At 33.4% G+C, this 25,380-nt stretch overlaps 3 protein-coding genes and 1 long non-coding RNA gene across 4 annotated transcripts in view; all 4 read right to left on the bottom strand.

The window, feature by feature from the left end:
* Window positions 1–11,508, bottom strand: part of LOC115232807 (bestrophin homolog 15) — a 64,340-nt gene extending 52,832 nt beyond the window's left edge. The window contains exon 1 of the mRNA XM_029802911.1: window positions 11,037–11,508. Within this exon, the coding sequence (XP_029658771.1) occupies window positions 11,037–11,107 (71 nt within the window). The 5' untranslated portion in view covers window positions 11,108–11,508. The remainder of the gene's footprint in view (window positions 1–11,036) is intronic.
* A 1,777-nt stretch (window positions 11,509–13,285) lies between these two features.
* Window positions 13,286–16,581, bottom strand: LOC115232848 (L-lactate dehydrogenase-like). The gene is made up of 8 exons (XM_029802981.1): window positions 15,905–16,581; window positions 15,267–15,393; window positions 14,853–14,970; window positions 14,477–14,650; window positions 14,219–14,392; window positions 14,007–14,124; window positions 13,727–13,850; window positions 13,286–13,456 (listed from the first exon to the last, which is right to left on the bottom strand). Exons 1-8 carry the CDS (start codon window positions 16,132–16,134, stop codon window positions 13,286–13,288), a joined length of 1,236 nt encoding a protein of 411 aa, XP_029658841.1. The 5' UTR covers window positions 16,135–16,581.
* Window positions 16,582–16,996: 415 nt separating this feature from the next.
* On the bottom strand, window positions 16,997–20,354 carry LOC115232847 (L-lactate dehydrogenase-like). The gene is made up of 5 exons (XM_029802980.1): window positions 20,236–20,354; window positions 18,944–19,072; window positions 18,330–18,795; window positions 17,840–18,081; window positions 16,997–17,428 (listed from the first exon to the last, which is right to left on the bottom strand). Exons 2-5 carry the CDS (start codon window positions 19,067–19,069, stop codon window positions 17,264–17,266), a joined length of 999 nt encoding a protein of 332 aa, XP_029658840.1. The 5' UTR covers window positions 19,070–19,072; window positions 20,236–20,354; the 3' UTR covers window positions 16,997–17,263.
* A 1,591-nt stretch (window positions 20,355–21,945) lies between these two features.
* On the bottom strand, window positions 21,946–24,980 carry LOC115232849. The gene is made up of 3 exons (XR_003883669.1): window positions 24,657–24,980; window positions 22,598–22,852; window positions 21,946–22,509 (listed from the first exon to the last, which is right to left on the bottom strand). It is a non-coding gene; the product is annotated as an uncharacterized LOC115232849 (long non-coding RNA).
* Between the last annotated feature and the right edge of the window lie 400 nt (window positions 24,981–25,380).

The following is a 25,380-nucleotide window of genomic DNA, read 5'->3' as shown; positions in this document are numbered from 1 at the left end:
ATTATATTATTGTAAATATATTATATTACATTAAAAAAGCTTGTCATTTCGAAAAAGAATACGCTGCTACAAAATTATTTACTATATTATATATACTTGGCGCGAGATGCTAATATGACTCATGATGTTTAATGTAATTTTTCAAACACATACACATATATATGTATATTATTGCATGAATAGAGAAACTTAAATCTTTTGTGTTAAAAATTATAGCAATAGAAGAACCAGGAAGAAAACGACCAATATTATCCGCCCACGCGTATTGAGCTACATATGAAAACATAACAAGAGTCTACGAATCGCGATAAGTATTGTTACGGAGGCCAAGTTAAGAAACAGGTGTTCGAAAAGTTTGTCAAAGTGAAAATATTCGTGGGTTGAATCCGCTTCTTTTGAGGGCATTGCTGCCAAGGTTTTATATTCGAGAATTCTCTTTAAAAAATACAAATACAATTAAATATATAATATTTTATATTTCGAAATTCTCTTCAATAATTTCTGGAAAAGAAACAACAATATTGTAAATCTTATAATATGCAATTTTTATCATACTAGAATAATCTAACTAACAAAATATCGTAATATTTTGCTAAAGTTTATGGAATAACTACGTCATGCCATCGAATAAATAAATTATTCAGAGCTATATTATTACATAATCACGATCTAAATCTGTTTAATACTTTAAATTTGTTTAAAATTAATAATTAAATATTTATCATCATGTCCTGTAGGAATTAAAATAAAATATTTCCTAAAACTATGATAAGATCGATTGTGTAGAAAACGTAAATTTTAATGAAAGAATGTGCATTGTTCTTACGCTTTTACTAAGAAACGCTGAATCTAACGTAGTAATTAGTACAGATGCTAGAAGAATAGTCGTAGATTTCGATGATTTAACTGCTTCCGTATTTTTCAGAATGCGATGATTCGTTCTGTGCTGTTGTTAAGGGATAGCATCACTCGAGTCATTCAATTGTCGTGTTAATGAATACGTATTATATAACCTTCCAGCTTATGTTACGAATTCATTGATTCACGAGTCCTGCGAATCGGAGCAATAATGTCTAATATTTACATTTTAGGTTTGCATTATATAAGGCGCAAATATGTCATGCATCTTAACATGCATTACATACATTACATGTCACATTACACATATTACATATGACACCTTACATACTTTACATATTATATCAGATAACATAATACATACACATAAGGACTTTTATGAGATTCGTAGTGCAATTAAGGCTACTTTTATACTTCGTGTAGCTTTCAAGTTATTAATAAGAACACTTAAACAAAATGTAGTTTGTTATTTAACACTCTTAGATTTTTTGTCTCATACGTAATCTTTCATGTATAAATTGGAACGTGTAGTACACGTGAAAATGATGGCTGTTATTAACAGATTCCAAGAAAGAAATAAAAATAAGCACAATTTTCGAGACGCAGTTAGAAGGTGTGCTGATTAGTTGCATGAAAGTCCTGACGCGACTTGTACGGAAGTACACGAAACGCCCGAGTGCTATGAGCGAGAGAGTCAACTTCCTCCGCGTTTACATAATGCCAGTAGATGATCAACATCAATCGTGGCTGCTAACGAATTAATCACGCTGCGTGATACAGGCTTCCATCTCGGTGCTAAAAATTATACTCGAGCATAGCAAGGTCGAGTCTTATCCACAGTTGGCACGAAAAATGATAAACGTTCGATTGTTTAGATTACTAATGAGTCAATGCTATATGATTTTATATCAATTAACTACGAGAATTGGCTAAAGTTAATAATGAAGCAAAATATTTAATCTATAAGTTTACATGTACCATTATGTACATGAAATAAGTCTGTGGTTTAATTAATTAATATTAACGGTTAATCTTATGATTTAATTAATTAATTTTAATGCTTAATTTTATGATTTTATTAATTTATCTTAATCAAATAACACATACACACGTTTGTATAACACGTGTGCATATAAGTTGGCACATGTGATTGTGGAAACTGTCATTATTAAAATACACTATCATTAGAAAAAAAGTAATCATTATTTAAATTTTCTGCAATTGCTAAAAATCATTTTATTGGAGAATATTTACTCAATTTTAAATCAATAGGTCTGTATTATTTTAGACTCATCATTCATGTGCATGTCATTATAATATGATGTATCATATTTTGTCATGATCAAAGACTGACAATTCTCTGCAAACAAACAAAATAATCTTAAAGTACAACAAGGTATAATAATAGTCTTTATTACCTAAAAGCATATGTAACCAGGAAGTAATAAATCTCAGTTTACCAAAAGGTACACATCACAAACAAATTTCAAGTAAATTTTTGCGAATTTATCGGTATATAAATGTTTACCGATGGCTAAACGATAAATTAATTGGCAATCGATTCTGGTATAACGACATACACATAGTAAGGTCTTTTTTCCGATCTCGTGTGTCTTGGACCATGAAAATAATTAAGTATCCTGGCATAACACACGACTGCGTTTGGTTAAGCGTTATACATACCGATGAGTCTGATTGACAGTGACATAGTTACGAGCAGCCTTGTATCTTAAGTCTCGCGACGCGAGAAGCGCGACGGGACGTTATGCGTAGACGGTAAGCATGCTGTTGCGTGTCCCCTGCGTTGCGTTATCAGCTCAAGCCGCGCCAAACACCTGTCTCGCCTTTTTACGATCATTAAGCGACACGGAGGCGCGTTTAAAGAGATATATCTCGATCGTGTAATTAAACATCGATCTTTATTCAAAAATATCATATTCTAATTTATTAATAGCTATTAAAAGAACGTCAAATTATTAAAAAAGAACGAAAATAAATTCATGGAGCAAAATTAACTTTAAAATACTGGTATAATATGACCGGTAAATGAAATTTTCCAAGGAAGGATCCTTGATCTATACAATTTTAAAATTATGATTGGAAGATATTAACATTAAAAATTGTTTATGGTGATCAAAATTCATTGAGGAAGTTAATTATCCAGATATATCCAGAAATCTCGGAGTTTCACTGCAATTATAGTGATAACGAGCGAATTCTCACGAACATTTATGGAGTGTTAATTATCGGTTAATTTATGGTCTAGTGCCATGTATGTTACATAATGTTTAAACAAGAGATTTTAATAGCCATTACAGAATATGTCTCTGAAAATGTCGCGAATGATAAATGCGTCTGCGGTTAAACTGTGTCAACAACTAAATCATACTGATAATTTTTCACGACTTCGTCTTGTTTCTACCGAATCAAACGAAAATTTCGCGGCTCTTTTTAAAAACGACGACGGCATACTGATTGACTGGGATTGCCAAGGGTCTCTCTCTCTCTCTCTCTCTCTCTCTCTCTCTCTCTTTCCTTCACCTTTCGAAAAGATACCATCATCAAGGCAACAAATTGTAATTGATTCCTCGCTCTAAGCAAGATAATACCAATGCTGGAGCAACAAGGACGCAAAGCAGTAAAACGTTGCATAACTAACACCGGTCACGCTTCACGGCGTGATGCTCCTCGTTCGTCCTCTCTTCGCCAGATTTCTAGGACTTTTCCTCGAGAGCAATACTTCCGCAGAAATCTGATTAATGTGCTTAATCGAAAGATTAATATCATACTGAGTTGAAATTCGAAATATTATGTGCAACTCAATCAATATTTAACATATCAGAGAGGACGTTTCTCGATATTGCCTGGAAAAAACTGTCGGAAAGTCATGCGCGCAAGTTGTTTTACATCTTAATTAGAAATTGAGTGAAATCGAATGTGCGTGATATGCATCAATCAATCGTTGAACGAAACGCCTGCTTCATCATTGTTTCTTGCGAGGAAATGATAAGTGTCCCTGTGACATGCCATTTAACTCACGTACGGATATTCACCGGATCGATCAAGGACCAATGGAAATTTTCGACGAAACTTCTCACGGAAGGAAAAATAAGTTTCTTTACCCTCGAATGCAAGCGGCGAAGGTATTTTACGAGGAAATAATTCTTATCAATGCTAAATTTTAAAGCGCAGGTCAAAATATATAATCGAGCGAGAATATATGATCCATCTCATATACTGAAATATTCAAATTTTTAATTGAAAAATAAAGAAAATGTATCTCATTTAATATTTGGAGATATACAAGTTATATACATAATTTGCATTCTAGAAAAGAAATAATTGCGTTGAGAAGAATAATTCTTCTAATATATTGTATCCTAACATGAAGTCTTAGATTGTAAACTGGAAATCAAACGCAATGATTAATATCACTATTTAAAATGAATTCATAACCATGTACAAATTTCTGCACATATATTATATGGTGACAATTATAAATAATACATTTAAAGTTATCGCATTCACGGTAGCAAGTGATGCGATGTTTCGAATCCTTTCAACGCGGCTGCCAAGTGGATAAAGCCGCGGTGTGTCAGCCATGACATGCGCGTTTGAAATACATCCAAACGAGAATCTTGCCTCGAGAGGAGCGCTCTTATTAGATGAGCATATTTCTACGAAATCCTCTATACCGTTTACCGAGCAATGTCCTATCTTAGTGTACATATTTCCATTAAAATATCTGTGCAAATAATAAAACTGTATTTCTATATTTTTAATAAAAATTATAAGTTTCTTAAATTTTTATTTCTTTACATTGTATAACTACACAGTTGAATAAATACTTTTTACCGCTCTGCAATGTAACTTTTTTTAAATTATACTTTCATCTCTATTACAAGGAGATTTAATTAATTCTTGAATTCGCGCGCACGTGTACATACATACATTTACACACACACGGAGCTTTTGCGAACTTGTGTAACCACCGGTCCGAGAACTTGCACATGCTGGAGATGGTGCCGATGGCGAAGGCACTGGGTCAGCTCGGGTTTCTAGGCGATTCGATGCATCGTATAGCGGCATTCGTGTCCCCGGCTCGGTCTTGTCGTCCCGTCGCCGCTGCTGTGAAAAGCGCGCGTACTCTTATGCGCGACGAGAGGTCGATGAAAGACGAGCGAGGAAGGCGAAATGTATGTCATGCGATCGAAGTGCAGCGCACAACGAATCGCGTACCGACCGCCGTCACCTCTCGCTCGTCCTCTCATTGTCATTCGGCGTGTCGCAAAGCGACCGGCGACAACGAGAACGGCGCAAGAGAACGATACGAGGCATCGCGAAAACAAGCACGATAGGACTTATCTATCGCGACGAGCTCGAATGTGACTAATCGATGTGGTCTCTCGATGTGGATAAACCGCAGAAAGCTCTCGAAAGGAGTCGATAAGACGCCGGACGAGAAAAATCGCGAAAAAATTGCTCAAACATGTAAAAAAAGAAATAAAATAAAAGAATAAAACAATGCTAAGAAAAGAAGTGGAGGCTCTTATGTAGACAAAAAAGGGTAATGATTAGAATAAAACTAATGCGGAAAATGGCCCCTGCAAAGAGAGAAGCACAAAGTAAAAAGCAATCGCTGTGGAGTATCAAAAAAAGAAAAAATAACGAGCGATACAACAAGCAACAGCTATACTGTAACGTAGAAATTCATATGATTATTTTTAGCTTTAGGTAACATGGCCGGATTACTTTAATATGACGCGAATACAGGCGACTTTAAATGATTATAATACATGAGTCATGATTCAGACTCCTGAAAAATTTCATCAATCGTTTTCATCAAAGATCATATATTAAAAGGACGTAACGCGATTTCGATGTTCCTTTCACTGAGGCAAAAAATATTTCCGTCCCTGAAATCGTCTAAGATAAATTCCACATGCTTATATATCTCTCCGCATCAAATTCACAATTGTTTATTTATTTCCAAATATAAGTTCCTACGAAATAATATTCTCAAGATATAACTTATCTCTAATCTTTTTTTTTAGTTAAAACTATGTTGTTTCAATTTTTATTCTTGTCTATAAATTGTTTTGTAGGAAAAACAAATTTCAATTGTAAAAATAATTTCTTGGTAGATTTTATAATTAATATATACAGAAAACTCATTTAATCACTTATGTGCGATCAAATAATATATGCGCAATATTTGATTCATAATGTAGTAATGAATAATTCTATAAATGTAAATTTTTTAATGACGTATGTACCAAAAGTCTATTTTGTAAAAAATTGTAAGATGTAAGAGAAATACTTGTTATATTAATAACAATAATATTATAAAATACATAAAACATGTATTTTATCAAGATTTCAATTATATTATCAATTCAATATATCCACAACATATTAAATGGGTCTTTTGAATAATTAATTTTTTCTTGATACATATAATAAAACAATATTATATGCATTAGTTTACATTAGAAATATCGAGTGCTATGCTTATAATATAGATTTAATCTTTACGATTATAATGCTCAATAACTCTGAATAATTATGCGCTCTCTTTCTATCTTTTGCGATTGCTTCAATAAGCCGGTAATTTCATACGTTTTCCTTGTTCCACAGAACATTTTCGACATACACGTGTCTTATTTCGCGTCCTACATAAAGTGCGTGACATTCTTCGTGATTGGCCTATCGTTTAGCGACACGCGCTTTTTCATTTCACAACAAGCTGTTTGTAATTCTGCAAACATCTGCACAAATTTTGCCCGCGCAGACTGGCCTTGTGCATCGTCTGCATATGCCGATTTGAAGGCAACATTGTGTTACCGATATATCGATTCAAGTTATTTGATCTGTCGTCTTTCTTCGATAAATCCATAAAGATAAGCATCGCACGCAAACATTCTCTACGTTAAACGTTCAGCTTCGCGCGACGTGAAACTGTTCTTGCTTTCACGCGTGCGATTCGCCTGCCAGGATTGTTCCGTTCATGCGCTACGAGTATTTCGCGCGCGTGATCGAGCCAGCTGTAACATCGTACATGCAGGCACTTGTTGCAACAAACGTCATGCTTCGGACGATAATCATGAGCCATAAAAATACTTTAGGCTATCGTTTCGCTTTCGTGCTGCATCGCTAATGTCACGACACGTTTCTTACATTCCGGATGCTCAATTCTTAGTAAATGACAGACAGAACTATTAGCAAAAAATACTTTTTCCTTGTGCTATACACAAAGATTTCAAGTAACAGTTAAATATGACAAATAATTGTAAGACTGTATATATAACAGGAAAAAGACGAAAAAATATGAATAAAAAATATTAATAAGAAATATCGCGATAAATATTATCGCTTTACAATTTCTTATTTATTTATTCTCTACTACGTCTTCTTCGCGACATAATTAATGATGGAATTCGATTCGAGAATTTAACCTCCGGAGGAAGTCGAGGGAATTGGCCCTTAGCCATGCACGTACATGGAGAGCACCTCTTCTTCGCGCGACAGAAATTGTTCTAACAATCGTATCGTCAACCTCGTAACAGATCTACTCTACGTGCGAGAATTTGCCCGCGTGATCGCTATCAGCGTAGTGGAAAAGCAGGTAAGAGCATTTTCTATTCCTGGATATTGGCTATGTATTTATAGTATGTTCCGGAGACTCTCTTGGATATTTATAGATCGGCGATCGTGTTGTTTGCTTTTGCGAGTAGCGCCGGTAGATGGATAAGAAAGCTGGTATGGGTCACCGCGGAAGACGCGAATAAGAAAAAGGAGTTCTTCGCGTGGTCGCTGCATCTAAAGGAGCAAAACGCAAGCAATGAAATGTTACAGAAGTAGAATTGCTCGCTTCTCCGGTATAAGCATTTCTACACTGCTATAAATAGCGTAGCTACAAATTATTTTTTCTTCTTGGATGGTACCTTTCGATAAACGATCATCATTTAACGCTTCCAGAATTGAAATAATCCAATACATTAAAAAATCGTCAAAAAATTAAACATCTATCAAAGATTCCTTTCTCCGCAAATTATAGCTAATCACAATTTCTGTCAAGAAATCCGTCTGACAAGGTATTCGCGCGCTCTCGTTTGCACGCTATCGCGAAAGATTTTCTATTCCTGGACATTCTGGTGTATTTATAGACCAACCGCTGTCGTCTTTCCTTTAACTACTGTGTAGTGTTGTGGTATAACGCGCATAGGAAAGCGAGATCTTACGTGAAAGCCGTTAAGGCCGTTTCCACCGAGGCGCTTGGAGAGAAACCGAGATCATCTATCCATGAACGCAATGGATAAAGGTCGTAGAAATGTCAACAAACGGGCTTTGACAAGGACACCGTGAATTGCATTAGGATCTAAGATCATAGCATCAGATGCATTTTTGCGAACAACTGTAAAGTGCATAGTATTGAATCAATATCAGAACAACATACATTTAAATTGACTTTATATAATATGAGCTTCATACAATGTAATATGCGGAGACAAAAAAGATATCTTTTATGCATAAACAACTTTTTTCCCGATCGATTTTATTCTTGCTCGTCATATCCCTAGACTTATACAAGCAAGTTTCCTACAAGAAAATTTTCTTTGACATTTGTTACTCTCTTCCTTTCTTCCAATAAAAATAATGTTGCATATATTTATATTCTATACTCGACAATATAAAGAAGAATATTTTAATTCGTAAGCTTGTTAATATACCTACGTTTTTCTGCAAATCATTCATAATATCGGTAATAGTTAATATCATGCGAACGACTTCAAATACAATTAACACATCCGTTTTATGGTTTCTTCGGTTGTTATCAAGACAAGGAAGGAGAATTATATGTGTTACGAAAAGAGAGATGTGTAATGTTTGTTTTATTTAAAAAAACGATGCAACTTTTGTTCACACTTTCCTTCTTTCTTTTTTTTTGTTTATTATTTCGGCAAGCACGCAAGGTAAGTTCGTATTTCGCGATTACATTTGAGAAATGGCTGTATACGTGACGAGCAGTTATTGCCACCGCGCGTGTCAAACGAATTCTATTTAATCAAGTGATTCTGCTTGTCGCTCTCGGAAATTTTTCAGCAATCACATTTTTTTTAGCGGTTTTTGTATTCAAACATCTCGGATCGTTACAAGCACATTACTCTCGTATCTACATCATATTTCACAAAAATTTCAGGTTATATAACATTTAATTTGACTTATAATCGCTGGCACTGAGTCGCGTAGAAATGTTCTCGACAAGCATTGATGTCACCGATTGACGAGAACGATTATATAACGATTTAATGACGAACAACTTTTTAATAGTAAAATTTTGAGCTACGAAATAATGGCCTAATGGCACTGTGCGTAATTAAGATGAAGATAATGTGTTTTAAACGACTAAAATTCACATTTATGTTAAGCACATTTCTGGAATTTTACCGAGACAGATTACTGATGCGTTCTCTGTCATTTTACAGACAAGATATAGCTTTTTTCAAAACATCCAATATTATCAGTAACAAGACATATTATACAGAATGTATTAAGAAACATCATATGTGCAAGGAAAATATTTACACTTTATGTTAATGATTAATAGTTAATTATAATTAAATTAATTAGCAAATTGATATTTTTAATATCTGTTGTTGTCATTTTTGTGTGATTTTTTAAAAGATATACATATATTAGCGAAATAACGGGGGAAAATATTTTTGGTATGTCATTAATAAACTTTACTCATTATGCTCTTCTGGAATTAAATAAAATTAACGGCGAAAGAGATGTCACGTACGTTTCACTCATGGCTAATCATTCAGAAAAAACGACCTTAATGACATCGCGGCATCGCTGTATTTTGAACATACGATGCATTTACATATGCATATGAGCGGTTCTATCAAACACGTGTCCGGCACATGTTGTTAAGCCAATCCCTTTATCATAAACATTATCAATGTTATCCATCGCGTAGCAAATGAGCGATACACGCAGATCGTCGTGTACTGGGCAATAATTTTTAACAGCGATATTCCAAGCACACAGCGGCCGTGCGCGCCGTTACGTTTAAAATCGACGTATCGACGACCTTATTTCTTTAAAACGCGTGCGAGCAAGCATTGACCGAATACCATTTCTGTGCTAGCGGGTTTTACGTGCTCGGCTACTGTGATTTGTGCGAGTCGCGTTTTCTGTACGGTTGAAAAAATTTGGGACGCTTCCGTAGCTCAGTTTTGCTAACTGACAATGCTAATTTATTGACTAGTTTCGAAACATGCGGCTAGTTAATTTGCCTGAGCCTACTGACAATTCTGATTAATACCTGAATGATAGTATAATTAATGTATGGCCAGTCTTCCTATTTTTCAGCACAATTGTTTACCTAATTTTTGCTCAAGAATTTGTTCTTTTCTCTTTCTATATAACTAAGCTATAATATATCGAAAGCGCAGCACACATGAGTCGAAAGTTAAAAGTTGCACAACGATCAGCCGGCCGGAATAGCGCAATTTCTTACATAGCATACTGACAATACAGATGTTTAGAAGCGCGATCCAATTTCGTGAACTATTCTGTATCAAAAATACATGGCGAAATCTTAATTCTTCAATACATTCTGATGTTCTTCGACAAATTCATATCACGAAACTGTTATGTTTTGCAATGATCGCGTAATCGCGACGCCGACAGCCGGTCACATGTTCGAGTTTAAAAATACTATCACTATAATTTATGCAACTTGTTAGCGAAAGTAAAAGTAGGTCTCTCTTCTTAAAACTTTTCCATATATATAATCAATTATAATTAATAAAAAATTTGGGAAAATGAATATATAACTTGTAGCAAATAAAATATCAAAATTCTTGTGTAATTTAACTAAATTATAAATAGCATACTGCTAAAAAACAAAATGTAAGATATCTACTTTTGATAAACGATGAACTGACAAATAAGCGGAAAAATAACTCTTGCCAGAACTCCACGCGCCTATTACCAGTTCTACCTGTCAGCCGCCAGCAACTTGACAGCTCCAGTGTCTACGTTTGACGTAGACCGCAAGAAATCATATCTATATGTACGCAGCATAATTTATATGCAACATACTCAGCATATTAAAGCGAGCTAACGTTAAAAATCGTAACGAGGAAACAGCGGATTTAGAGACTCACTTGATCAGAATCCTCCAGAAGCAGCCAAAGCTGGAGCCGTTCGGCACTTCGCTCGCGTACGATATAGTCATTTCCTGTCTGACCGCGCGCGCGCACCTCTCCTTCCTGAGTCGCTACCCTCTTCTTCCTCCCCCGTTGCCGTCGCTTCCTCTTTTACGGATGACTTGGTTCCTCGCACCGTGTTGTTGGTGTTTCCGGTGGAGATGCTGCACACTCGCGCACATGCGGCCGGGTCGCCGATATTATTTCCGATCGATCTGATCTGTTTGATGATCTCTTTGAAGGTACACCGGGAGATCAGCACCGGGATCTATCTGGTCGCTCGTGATGGGCTCACCATCGGGAAGCTCTTGTATCACGCGAATGAACGAAACCAGCTGACCGGACAGATCGACTGTCTACTGACTGAGCTCCACTGGACGGGCGGCGAGACCAACGGAGAATGGGGCCCGGCTGTGTGCCACCTCCACCTGGGAGCCAGGGATGTGAACGTCACCTGCGGAACCCATCTCGAGTTGAACCTGATTGGAGCAAGTGTTTAAATTAGAGTTGAGTTTAAATTAGATGACGAAAAGCAAGCAACGAAATGGTTAAACGTACTTTTGTGTCTTTGCAAAATACTGTCTTAGAAATATATCTGTTGATAAGATAATTCTAGAATAGCAAACTTGCACAAATCTTGAATTTGCATTAAATATAGGAAAATTAAGTGTAAAGTATAAATATAAATAATTATTAAGAACTTACAAACTCTTCGAGGTCGCGCAAGTGTGTTACTCTTTCAAATATTTATCTTTTTAATGTTTTATTCTTAGAGATGAATACATGCATGCATAAAATTAAATGCAGCGTCAAAAAAGCCACTAAGAGGTAATCAAATAAAACATTAAACATGTAACATCAATACATTCTCTTTTGCGAGGATATCGCGATTGAGAAATGAAGGTATTATGAAGATTAATGTCATATTAAATATCAATGATGGATGTTTTAAATTATATTAATCATAATTTAGTGGATAGACAACAAACGTTGAATGACAGTTTCGAAGCACACACATATTATACTTTAAAAATATTAACTAAACGATACGTCACTTCGTCGAATTGGATATTAATTTCAAAATCATATCAGATTAACCCCCGGTCACGTAGTTGTCTGGAGTCGACTAAGAATTTATGTAACTCTATCGCAAGCACTTGTGACATGTAAGGTTTATGCAGAATTGCTCTTTCAAAATCGATGACATGTCTTTCAAGTGGATTTGTAGCGGGTAAAAGGAGAACAGTTCGCTGCTTGAGTCTACGACGATATTACATATATATCGCAATGATTTTCTACCTACATTTCATTACTCTTTACGCGCTAATGATGATTCATTCCTCATTTTTCTTTATGTCATCATCGTTATAACCGTTTGTATTATTAGAATACCTAATTATAGAATGCATAATTTTTATGATAAATCTAAATGTCTCGTAACACGATACTTTATTACTCCAAGGATAGACCGGACTCTTTTACGGTCCTGTGTCGGGCCTGTTCAGATGCAGGTGAATATTACACAGGTCGAGCACTTCAAAACGCCATCTTGCACACGGTTTTCACACTCTTCTCTCACCTTGCCGTGGCCTAGCCTACGGCGTAATCGCGGCCTTCTAGTACCATCCACCGGTCACCTTTCGCTCGTTCACGCGTCGTGGGAATACGAAATGATGACGTGTACTCTTACTGCCTCCCAGAAGTGTCAAATAATTTTCATACGTAACAGGAAAATCCCAAAAATATGCAACTTGACTTTACCGAAACGCTTTACTCAGAAAAAAACACGAAATTCGAGTTGCGCAAATGAAATGTCATGCCAGATATTATTAAGTGCAAAATATGTCATTTATGTCATTAATCCCTCGGTTTTGATTTTAGCACCTCGAGATTGTTAGCGAGAAGGTATCGTCATATCAAAAGCCCATTTTATCAACTCTAATTGTTAGAGGAATTTGAAAAGACTTTATTCGAAAAATCCATCGCGGTAGTCTCCTTCCTGATTTGCATAAATTAACAACCGGAGCATCTCCGCGGTTACCGCGGACGTTCCTGCACGAGTTGGAAAAGATTGTGCGGCGAACAGTTTTGCGGTGACGAGCGTAACAGAACAAAGGACAAGCTACGTAATAATTTATTATACTCGACAAAACTTCTTACACAGGAAATTAAACACATTTGTATGACCTCATTGAATGTACCATCGTTCAAGATTTAATGTTGATTTTTTTCTGCATGTTGTACACGATATTCGCCGAAGACTGGAACAGCTTTTTCTCGTATTCGGTTATATGCATTCGAATGATATTCGTGATGCCATTTTCGCCAATCGCGCAAGGTAGCGACAGGAACATATCGTGACATACATCATGATGACCCTATAAAAATGATTATGCTTCGTGTAGAGAGATCATTACAATCTCCTATAAATTTATATTTAGTCGATATAACAGTAATTTCTTTTAAAAGATGTGTTTCATTTATATTTTATTCGAATATATCCAGATTTATTTATGCAAAACGTATGAAAAAAATCTGTCATTAATTGCTATTAGTTCTATCAAATTAGCTTAATGTGATTTATCCATCAATGAATAAAATATTTTTCGAATGAGAGCAATGTGGCACACATGCATATTAATATATACCTGTATTTGAGTTGAAACTGGTATAATCGCTTGAGTATTGCGTAATATTGCGATTATGATATCTACTGCGGAAATTCCAATGGCCGTATTTGAGTATCCTTTTAAACACCGCACTGTTGGGCCTCTGAAGAAATTAAAAATATTGTCTAATCTGTTTTAACATACTATTATAAAACTATATTATTATACCTAAACTCTACAATTATTTTTTAATATTGATAGAACGAAATTGAAAACTAGCAATATATCTCCAATAAGAATAAAATTATTGAAGACTCACAACTTTACGACTTCTCTCGATATTTCGTGCCATCTTTCATCGTCCGTTTCCAAACCAATATTCGGGATAATATCACGGAATTGCACCCCTGCGACGCTCACTCCGGACCAGAGCGGAACTAGTGAAACGTCATATGTTATATTGGGCTTAATGCATAACATCTCGCTTTGTTTATTCTGTGTCAAATGATAGGTATATTCGATAGAGCTTACCCATACTGTCCCCATGTTCACCGATTATAAATGCTTGAACCGAACTTGGCGCTATTCCTAATCGATCACCAATCAAATAGCGAAATCTTCCGCTGTCCAAATGAGTTCCGCTGCCAATTACTTGATGGGCCGGAAGTCCGCTCAGCTTCCAGGTAACCCAGGCCAAGATATCCACTGTACAAGAAAGTCATTTACGTTAGTAAAAATACAATACATAAAAATTAAAAAATGAAATTATTTTTAAAGATTTATTTTAACCAGGATTGCTGATAATGATGAACACAGCATTAGGGCTATAATTTACGAGAGGTGGTATTATATTTTTCAATATCTCTGTATTTCTTTGCACCAAATCAAGTCGGCTTTCGCTCTTCTTTGGTCGTACACCCGCGCAAATCACTACGACTTTTGAATTATGTGTCACACAAAAATCTACAGAAGAAATTTTTATTTTATTAGAGTATAAATAAAGAGAAAAATAATTATTAAAAGTGAGACATAAGCTGAGACTAAGTGGATTTATTTTTGTAAAATATAAAATTATTATTAATCAAAACATGCAGTTAATCATATTATACATATACAAATAAATTTACAATTTTTGCAATTAATATATATTCAATAAATCCATTACCTGTGTCGTACTCGATCTTTGGATCTCCTATGAATGAAGAACTATGACAAAAATCCATTCCTTCGCCTTCCAACTTTTTAGGAAAGGCGTCTACTATTGCAATGTGCGAAGTAATTCGCTAATATTAAATAAAGAACAATAGTAAAAATTTATAAAACATATTGCTAAAAAAATTAAATTTTGATATTCTCATTCTTTATTTAAACTACACGATAGGTTCTATAATATACCATAATGTGAATATAATTAAGCAATAATGCTTATATATATTTCTCTCTTCAATTGCATCTTTTCTCTGCAACTGCATTTGTTCAATATACAAATTTTTAATATAAAATAAATAATCCAGCAAATAAACATAATATAAACGGCCAAGAGACAAAATTCCAATAGATAGAAAAAGGATTGCAGTACTTGAAAGAGGAGCGCATTCGCAACAGCAACGCCAACCATACCAGCACCGACAATAGCGACTTTATGACAGCAGTCTTTAACTGGTTCCGAGGTCTTGCATAAGAGTTCTTCTCGTAAGCATGGCGAACTAAAATTCGAATAATTCACTTTTCTTTAATATTCCAACGAAATGTTACATCATAATATCATTTAAAGATTTCTTTAAATTATGCATCAAATTACCAATAATTTCAAAACTGATTACATTAGATTTTCTGAAAAATGTTCTATTAATCAGAGATTTATGTTGTAAATGTAGATTTAATACAAATAACAATTTTACGTTTGTGTGACACACACATCATAACGCATTTATAAAATTTTTATATTATATACTTTTAAAATGAAAATTTATTTTACAAAGAGAAGAAATGTATCATGAAATTGCTTCAGAATATAGAATAAATAATTATGTTATAACATAAGAAAAATTTCAGAAGATTGTGCAATAATAATTAGATAACATCTTTAAATAAATTAAATGTAATCAAAAATAATTCATTGCTAAATTAAACTTAGAATAAATCCAGCCAAACGATATATATTTTGTTTAAAATAATAATTATCATGTATATAAGCATAACAACGAAGATGCTTACATAAAATTAACGGTTCGCTGTAAATCTGAACCAGCAGTCGCATCTTTTCCGAAAGGTTTCCCTTTATTACTTCCGAAGATTTTCGCCAAAACTGTCGGCGGTAAAGGACGTGTATATCGACTCCTAATGGAGCCTATTGCCGTCGTTGATGTCACGCGGATAAGATTTCTCAAACATATCGATAGCGATGATTTTAACAGTATTGGTGATAGAACCATTGTTTCTGTCATTCGCCGATTTTGTAAACGTCTCACGATCGTTTTCACCCGCGCCCGTCACATCGCATGAAACCGTTTTTTTCTCGAAAGGAGAGAGTACACTGATAATCGAACGACATAACATCCTTGGCATTCCGCCATCATGTCGATTCGCCAATTGTTAAACGCATCCATGGTTACTTAAATTTTGTACAGCAGGTGTTCAAGAAAAAAATATGTATAAAAATATACTATCCATTGATAAATTATTTGAAAATATTTTATTACTTATATAATATATTAAAAATGGCTTATTATATAATAATTGTCACATTACATTAATAATCGAATTTGTCACAAAAGTTATATATTTATACACACATATAAACACGCATAAACATTCATAATAGGAACATTATTTATCCTATTAAAGTTAATAGCACAACATAAAAATAAAACATGTAATTGTGTGTGTATGTGTGGATAAAATTTAAGATGTAAGATATTTTTTAAAAATTTGAAAACAATTTACTTTCACATTATAACGTAAAAAATTAACATTATCCAATACTTGATATTAAAAATTTGAATCATACATAATTAAATTTGCGTTGTTTATCTGCATACGTGTGTGTGTATTATGCGCTTTATTATAATATTATATTATCAGTATATTTAATAAGAAAATATTGTGTAAATAATTGAGTTATTAGATAAAAAATAATTTATTAGAAAGATAAAATGGTTTAAATAATATGTATGATAATATTAAAATATAAATCATAATGGCAAATAAGCCTATTGCTGGCAAGATAATATAAGATTGAAATAAATTATAATGAGATCTCTGTTATAAGAATATTATATAAATAGAAATTATAATAAGAAATAAATATAGCCAAATATTTCATATTTTTAACTTTCTCACACATACACGTGTTACAAGTAGTATGTGAATATAGATATTATGTAGTTAAAAACATTTATATCTAAAAAATATGTATGTATATATGAGTAAACTTGTATATATGCATGATAGTGTGTGTTGACATCTGAAACATGTAAGTACACATAAATTGGATATAAATCGACACACAAAAACACATAAAAATAAAATAAAATAAATATACGTAGATAAAGATAATATATAAAGATAATTCTTCTAAAATTTGAGGCCTTGTTGCACTTCGTTCATCATCACTGCAGATTTATGTAACAGTGCAAGTTCATCGTCTGTTAACTTCTGCTGAACGATGTGCGTGACGCCATCTTCACCCAGCGTGCAAGGTAAGGATAAAAACACTTCTTCCTTAATTCCATGATAACCCTAAAATTATTAAAGCTGTTAGTTTTAAATAACTGATCTTTATATATAAAAATAATTAATATTGCATTTGATAAAAAAAATAAATATAAATAATTAACGTATTAATAAAAATGCACATACATAATAAAAAATTAGTAAATAATTTAATACAATTTAATTAAATATAATCCATAACAAAAATATATTGTCATCCATTGCTAAAACTTTTAAAAATATAAAAGAATTTACAGTTATTGTTATTAAAACGAAAAATAAATAAGGAATGTAATATAATTAATAATATATTCCGACTATATAATTAAATATGCCTAATGAAATATAAATTTTAATGAGAGATTATTTATATATTATTATTAAATGAATATAAGTTAATGTAAATTAATGTAGTGGAAATCTACGTTGTCGACTTACAGTAACCAACGTGGATACAGCATGCACTTGATTGGAATTTCTTAATATTGCTGATGCAAGATGCGATACGCTGAGACCAATAGCCCAAGAAGTATAGCCCTTCAACTTGATCACCTCGTACGCGCTTTGTACTACCTGTTTATGTAGCTCATTCCAATGTTCCTTGTCTTTGTCAGTACCCACGTTTTCGTTGAGATCACGCAAACGCACTCCAGCAACATTAACTCCGGACCATACAGGCACTGATAAATAGAGAAATAAATATTTCTTATAGTATCTTATATATCATAGAAATAAGTATTTTTGTAAGTATATGTATTATAAATTTGGCTACTGTAATTAAATTTTTATTTTATAAATATGAAAAAAAGCTATAATTTTTTATACTATTTTCAAATGTCATTTAACTTAGCCGGCAATTTGATTAGTCACAATATTTTTTATTCATTAGTTGCAAAAGATTTGCTTTTTAAAAGAGTATTTTATGCACCGCTGGTGTCACCATGTTCCCCGATAATCCAACCATGGCAGGATGTAGGTGCGACGTTAAGTTTTTGAGATAACAGGAAGCGGAAGCGAGCAGAGTCCAGATTTGTACCGCTACCAATGACTTTATTCTTCGGCAAGCCGGAGAGTTTCCATGCCACATATGTTAAAATATCCACAGGGTTAGAAACGATCAGGAGAATCGTGTTCGGGCTATATTTGACTAACTGTGGAATGATGCCTTTGAAGATGTCAGTGTTACGTTGAACCAAATCCAGTCTGCTTTCGCCTTCACGCTGACGAGCACCCGCCGTAACAATGCAGAGGCTCGAATTGGCAGTAGCAGCGTAATCTGTACTAGCATTGACTTTTGCATTTTTCATAAATGCACTGCCATGTTGCAAGTCCAACATCTCCCCTTTTAGTTTGTCTATCATCACATCAATTAATACCACATCACTCGAAACGTGCTGCAAAAACAATAATTTATTGAGTAATTTAATTTTATATATATATATTAATTGCAATTAAAAGTAAACTATTGTCAAAAATAAAAATAATAACATATTTAAATTATCATGTCATAAAATTAATTACTGATTATTAATATTGATTTACATTTGTCAAGATGCTAAAAGCACAGGCCATTCCAACTTGACCCACACCGACTACTGTGATTTTGTTTCTACCACTTGGCACATGTTCCGTCACAGTAGTTAAAAGTTGATCTTTTAACGTTGCCATTTTCTGTAAAGTTATAAAAATAATTTGATGATATATTAATATATTAATATACAAATTTGTTATGTATATTTTAATTTACATGTAACATTTATTATATTATTTTTTATATTTTTTGTTTATTAATCACGAATAATAAAAACTGAATTTAAATTAATATATGCGATGAAAATTGGTACTAATAAAAATCACTAACAAGGCCATTGTGAAGGTCAAAAGGTCGTATAATATTGAAGACGCGCATGTCCATGAAGTGATGATCTCTATTACTTAAAAGAATTTCATTTTAATAGCAATTGTTCTTCTTTATCTTTACGTTTGATTAAAATCAAACGGAGGCCATTAACCCTGACAATAATATCGATTCTAACACATGTCTGCTTCTTTTTTTAGAAAGGACAGTGTCGCGTTGGCAAGTGCCATTTCAAGACATACGGTTGTAAAAAATGCATCACGCAATTTTTTGCCGCTTTCTGCACGTGCAACGAATGCAACAAGTGCATTCAATTGTCAGATGGCAGTAGCAGTATAATCAACGTATATACATCTTTTTTTGAGATACCGGCATTTCCTTTTAAATTAGGTACAAACATGTAAATTGTGAAGCGGAAAAGTACGAAGAATGAGCATGTAGGAATTTAATTATAATTCGTTGATATCGCAGACTGTTCATTAATCATAAATCATCAACGCGCTTGACCGGCGAGATATAATCGACAAACAACGTCCGGTATTATGAAACTCGTTACACTTTGTACAGAAAGGTAGAGAATAATAAACTGTAACACACTGGTATATTACACACACATAGTATAACAAATGTCGATAATACATATACTATCAACATACTTTTTATCGCAGGTAATGAACATAGGCTGACAGCGAGCAACTAATCAAATAAGAAACACAATCAAACAAATTTCACGCGCGCATTATAAGTATTTACAAATATCAATAAACTGACAGATAGAAAGAGAGAGAGAGAGAGAGAGATTAAATCTAATAAGATAAATTTGTTAAAATCAATTTTAAATTAATAAATCACAAAAAATTAATATTTAAAATAATTTTTCTAGATATTATTATTTATTGTAACAACTAGTTTAGATATTGTGATTATTTGAGCAAAAATAATTATAAATAATATATTTAATGGAATCTTTACCAACCTCAATAAGTATTCTTTCGGAGGCTCTATTCTTCGACACTGTCGAACACAGACTGAGCACGTTGCAGCCGGCTCACCGCTATTCTACTGACTGGAGTAAGAGTTCAGGGATGTAGGTTCGCTAAGGTGACCTTACCCCCACTTTATATACCTTCTGCGAACGACAAGTATGATGAAATATATGAAATCTTTGACATTTTATTGCAATTGTAAAAATGTCAAAATTAAAAAATAACAATCAGAATGTATACAATTTTTTACATAAGACTTTAACAAAATGCCACGTAAATTCTGATTCAAGTATTATAATAAGCGCAGACGCAGAGGTGCTTCGGAGCACGTAGCACTTTACGATTTCGGAGAAGGAAACGTGACATCGCGCACGCGTAAAATGACGCAATCACGCACATGACGTGATATTTACCATCGATCCAATTCAGAAAGAATTTCTTCTCTTGAATCTTCTGACAAACCACCCAATCATGAGATGCTATGAGGACGTTAGAGAGTGGGATGAATGTATTTCTGGAATTATTACACCCAAGCAGTAACTTCGCGTTTTATAGTGTAAACGACAAAGTTAAATCTATCTGATTTCTTTAAATAAAAATATTTAGATTAATGTATATATCTGAGAAAGTTTTCATAAAAAAAACATTATTTTTAATATAATTTTTGAAACATTTTTAAATGGTAAAAATAAAAACATTATTTTCAAAAAAGCTTAATATATAGAAAGAAGATGTGTAAAAGTTATTTAAAATTAAATTAAAATGAATTTAAAAACTAAAACATTTCTTGCAATTTTATTTTAATATTGTAAATAATTTTAACTTTTAATAAACTTTTGTACATATTTGCTATAAGATATTATTTTACTAAAATGTTAAAAAAAAAAATGGCTGTAAAATATTTTTTTGAAAAATTACATTTTTTATTGAATTTCCATTACAGCAAAATCAATTTAAAACGCGTCATAAATGTCAAAAGATAATATAAACATTTTGTAGGAACATGTAACATTATCGATATTTAAGATGATCAATGAAGTGAAATTAATAAATTATTTTTACAAAATAAATAATATGTAAGTACAATTTAGAGCAGATTATATTGACGATAAGCAATACACGCAGATTAATGCACCGCGATAATTTTCCTGATCACAGTCAGCGAAGATGAGTCAGATGACGGGACACCGGTTGTATGTGCTCTGATGCAACTTTCTCCATGTGGTTGCAACGCGTTGCCTCGTCGTTTATATAGTGCTGCTCATATTTGAGCGGTTTTGGCACATCTTCTTTCCTCTTATGCCCTATTTGTGTTCTCCCTTGCTTTTATTGACAGATATATATGTCTTCTACCTCGAAATGGCAATAGTTATATCAAGAAGTACGTGAGTAAACTCATGTACGCTTTCATCAAATTTTATTACGTGAAATATAGTATTGAATCGCATGACATACCGAACCTACTGCCAAGCACAATAGACATGCAGCGATTTATAAATACACTAACAATAAGTTATTACTGAATTTTGTAACTTATTTAGAAAATTATTTTTATCGCAGCTGGTGCGCGTTGAGAGTACAAAAAAAAAAAATTATGATAGAGAATATTGAAAAATCGGGTTATAGTAACAATATTAATTAATATTAGAAGATAAACATCAATAAATTATATATTAGAAAAATAATGTATATTTAATTAATGGTATATATGACACACATGTGCATCCATTTTTATTTACATTCCATAGAATATTATACCACCTGCTCAATGTTATCAGTAATATTAGTTTCCATCAAAAATAGATTAAAAAGTTTTATTTTATTATGTATCTGTGTGTGTGTATGTGATCAATCTTTCAATTTCCATCTGAGTTGAATATAGAAGTCCCTAACTATTCTTGCATAAAACAATTTATCATATTTACTGTAGTAATGTTTCCTGATACATAAATAAATTTCTTTAACTATAATGGTAATTATATGTTGACTCCAGAAAAATATTTAAATATAATTTTAATCAAAAGCAATATCTTTCAAAGCAATATTTTCTTGTGCTTTTCTTTCAGAAATCATATTCTCAACCAAGGTCCTTTCTTCACCAATCCGCATCTAATTACTGAATATTTCAACGCAGACACTTCAATATACAGTACACGTCGAGCATACAAAAACTTGACGAATTGAATGTCTCATTTATCTACGGCTGCTGTTGAAGGCCAAAATGGCCAGAGAAGCTCATTCGTGTCGTTGAACGATTGCGGCATCTATATGAAGATGACACACATAATTACAAACTTGAAAACCCAAAGAGTTGACGTCGCGAAATTAGCATAGCCGTATAAATATACGTACCAGAGGCAATTGGGAGAGACAACATGCATACAGCGGCCCTTTTTACCCTGCGCGTGAACATGTTATGTTTATCACTTCTGCGAAGCAAATAACTTGCTCGTCGTCGGCTACTACCTCAGGGTCCGCTGTCTCCGATAAAGAGAAAGAGACCACGCGGGACCTCTCAGAAAGTCGGACATTAGCGTTGACTGGTGTAAACGGCATTGTCGCTACCGTAATGCAGCTCCTGCATTATTTTAACATACGCGCGAACATCTGCCGTTTGCACATATGACAAATTTAGTATAACGATAAATATCTTCTAGCTATGGTTTACGCATGTCTAAAAATGAATTATTGCTCATCAATGAAGCTAATTCATAGTTAAGATCACTCCTAATTACGTAATGTAATAGTAATGATGTGTACGATAATTTTACTTTACTAGCGCTTCTTTAAAAAATACCTAGAGATAGAATAATCGTATGATTTATAATCAACATATGTGATAATAATGAATAATTTTACATTAATGAATTTATTAACATTAAGAAAATTAAGTTTAGTAGATTAAGTTGCTATATATGATTTAGGTATATTAATATAAATGTAAACTCTAAGTCAGATATATACACACAAATCTAATTTTAATCTTGGAGTATCAAAGTTTATCAAGATTATACGTTTAATCTATTTTTGATATCTTAATACTATTAATTTTATATTTGCAATTTTTTGGTAATATCAAATATTCAAAAAAAATTAAATTTTAAGAGATAATAAATTAATAAAAGATGAAAATTTTTATACCGGGTACAAGATAATCTTTTTTTAATTTTGTAATTGCATGATCACACACTGGGAAAATCATCCTCGTAATAAAATTTCTCATGAAGTTAGTTATTACCGTTTCCTGTTAGCGCAGTATTATATAAAGTTTTTTATGCAATTATTTCGGTATAGTAATCATCTTAAAAAGCAGTCTATGTAAAATATGCGAAAAAAAGTACATTGCAATATCCTACTCCAATTTCCATAACCAATATGTACAAAGTATTTACATGATATGCCTAACAGTCTGCGTGAAATTATGTTAAGCAAAGCGGATGCGGATCTATAAAGTTTCGAACAAAGTTAATGAATAAGAAAAAATAGAAAGAATAGGCTTCCTCATAATAGAGCAATTTAGTAAATTGATGAACGTGATAATTAAGACCGTGTTAAAAATTAACAACGAGACCTTGATATGGCAATTACTGTAGGATAACGCATGTATATTCATTAGCAGCTGTGACATGCGTGCACGTGTTTGTATGTATACGCATCCGGTGCTGGCCCGCTATATTTATATGGGGTCACGAAATTTCGACTCGTTTTCTCGCGACGTAATTGTAAATTATAGCTCGTAAGAAAATGTACTCATAAAAGAAATCGCTCGCAGATATGAGCGTACGTTAGCTATCGTATCTTAAGCCGAAAAGGATTCGTTAAGTTATTCCAATATCTCACGTAAATCATCTCGCTTGTTTGCGATTTCAAACAAATTAAAAAGTGCGTAATACTACGGCACTGCACGTAATCGTGGCGTAATATTGCGAAAGACCGACATTTCTGAAAATAATACAGTCAGCATTTATAGCGCGTTAGCTGTTTAACTTGCGATAAAAAAAAACTATACTCATGCGATAAAAACTTAATTGCGAGAAGGTACAAGTCCATTCATAGACTGAAAATAATGATTTTTCATATTTTATATTTAGAAGATATAGAATCGTTGAAACATAAAATTGTCGTACTAGCTTTAATTTTATTTGTTAGGAAGTAATTAAATTTTGAACATAGCGTATAGCGTGTAGCATGAATAATTTTTATTGTTTCAAATAAGATTTAGTCAAACATTAATTATTTGAGAAAGAAGAGAATCTTAAATGTATAATATATAAAATTTACTTTACAAAAGTTCATGTAAACAAAAATATATTTTAATCACGCAGTTATCTATAACAAAGATTATTGTCCTTGATTACGAAAAAACTAAAGTTATTACTGCATGCAATAATTTTGACCGCAAGAAACTTACGACATAATTACGAGCATGTAGATCCACTTTCGTGCCGGTTCTCCGAAGCTGCGTTTCTGTCGATGCACGAAATTGCATCTGATGTTTGTCCGCAGCCGCATTCCCGTACCACTTCAATACCGCGGGTGGTCGTCTTCGACATCGGGCGTTAAAAGCGCTCACGCGTGCGGGCGATGAAGAAGGCCAGGGAGAAAGAACCCGACGGAGAAAGAAAGAGAGAGAAGAAAGTGAACGAACGGGTTGCAATAAGTGATTCTCCGTAACTATAAATAAATGGCGGTGCGTTTCGAAAGGCTTCGCTCGCTCGTAAATCTCGAATCGAGGCATAATCGCCGAAACAATCTGGAATCTACCGCGAATCGAGCCATATCTCTTCACGCGTTTGGGCCCCCGATGATGCCCGCCGTTGCCTTACCGTCGACGGTAAAATAGAATCTAACCGCTCTCATCGGTAATCCAGCATCCTTTTATAAATCAAGTTCCGATATCGACGTAGGCCGGTTTCGTAGCGGCGAAATTATCCTAGTCCGCTTGCGTGTAGGATTATTATCCCTACTCTTCTTATCCTTGATATATCGTGACCCGCAACCGGAACTAGAATGAAGTGAACCAAAACAAATTCCCCTTTTTCCTTAATTTCATAATAAATTTTTTAGAAAAATATATAATTTGAATATTAGTGCTTTTTTGAGATGAGGGATTACGCCTTCTACCGTTGGTTACC

Source organism: Formica exsecta, unplaced genomic scaffold, assembly GCF_003651465.1.
Source record: "Formica exsecta isolate Colony F162 unplaced genomic scaffold, ASM365146v1 scaffold15, whole genome shotgun sequence".
Taxonomy (NCBI): Eukaryota; Metazoa; Arthropoda; class Insecta; order Hymenoptera; family Formicidae; genus Formica; species Formica exsecta.
This window is presented reverse-complemented; position numbering and strand designations above follow the sequence as displayed.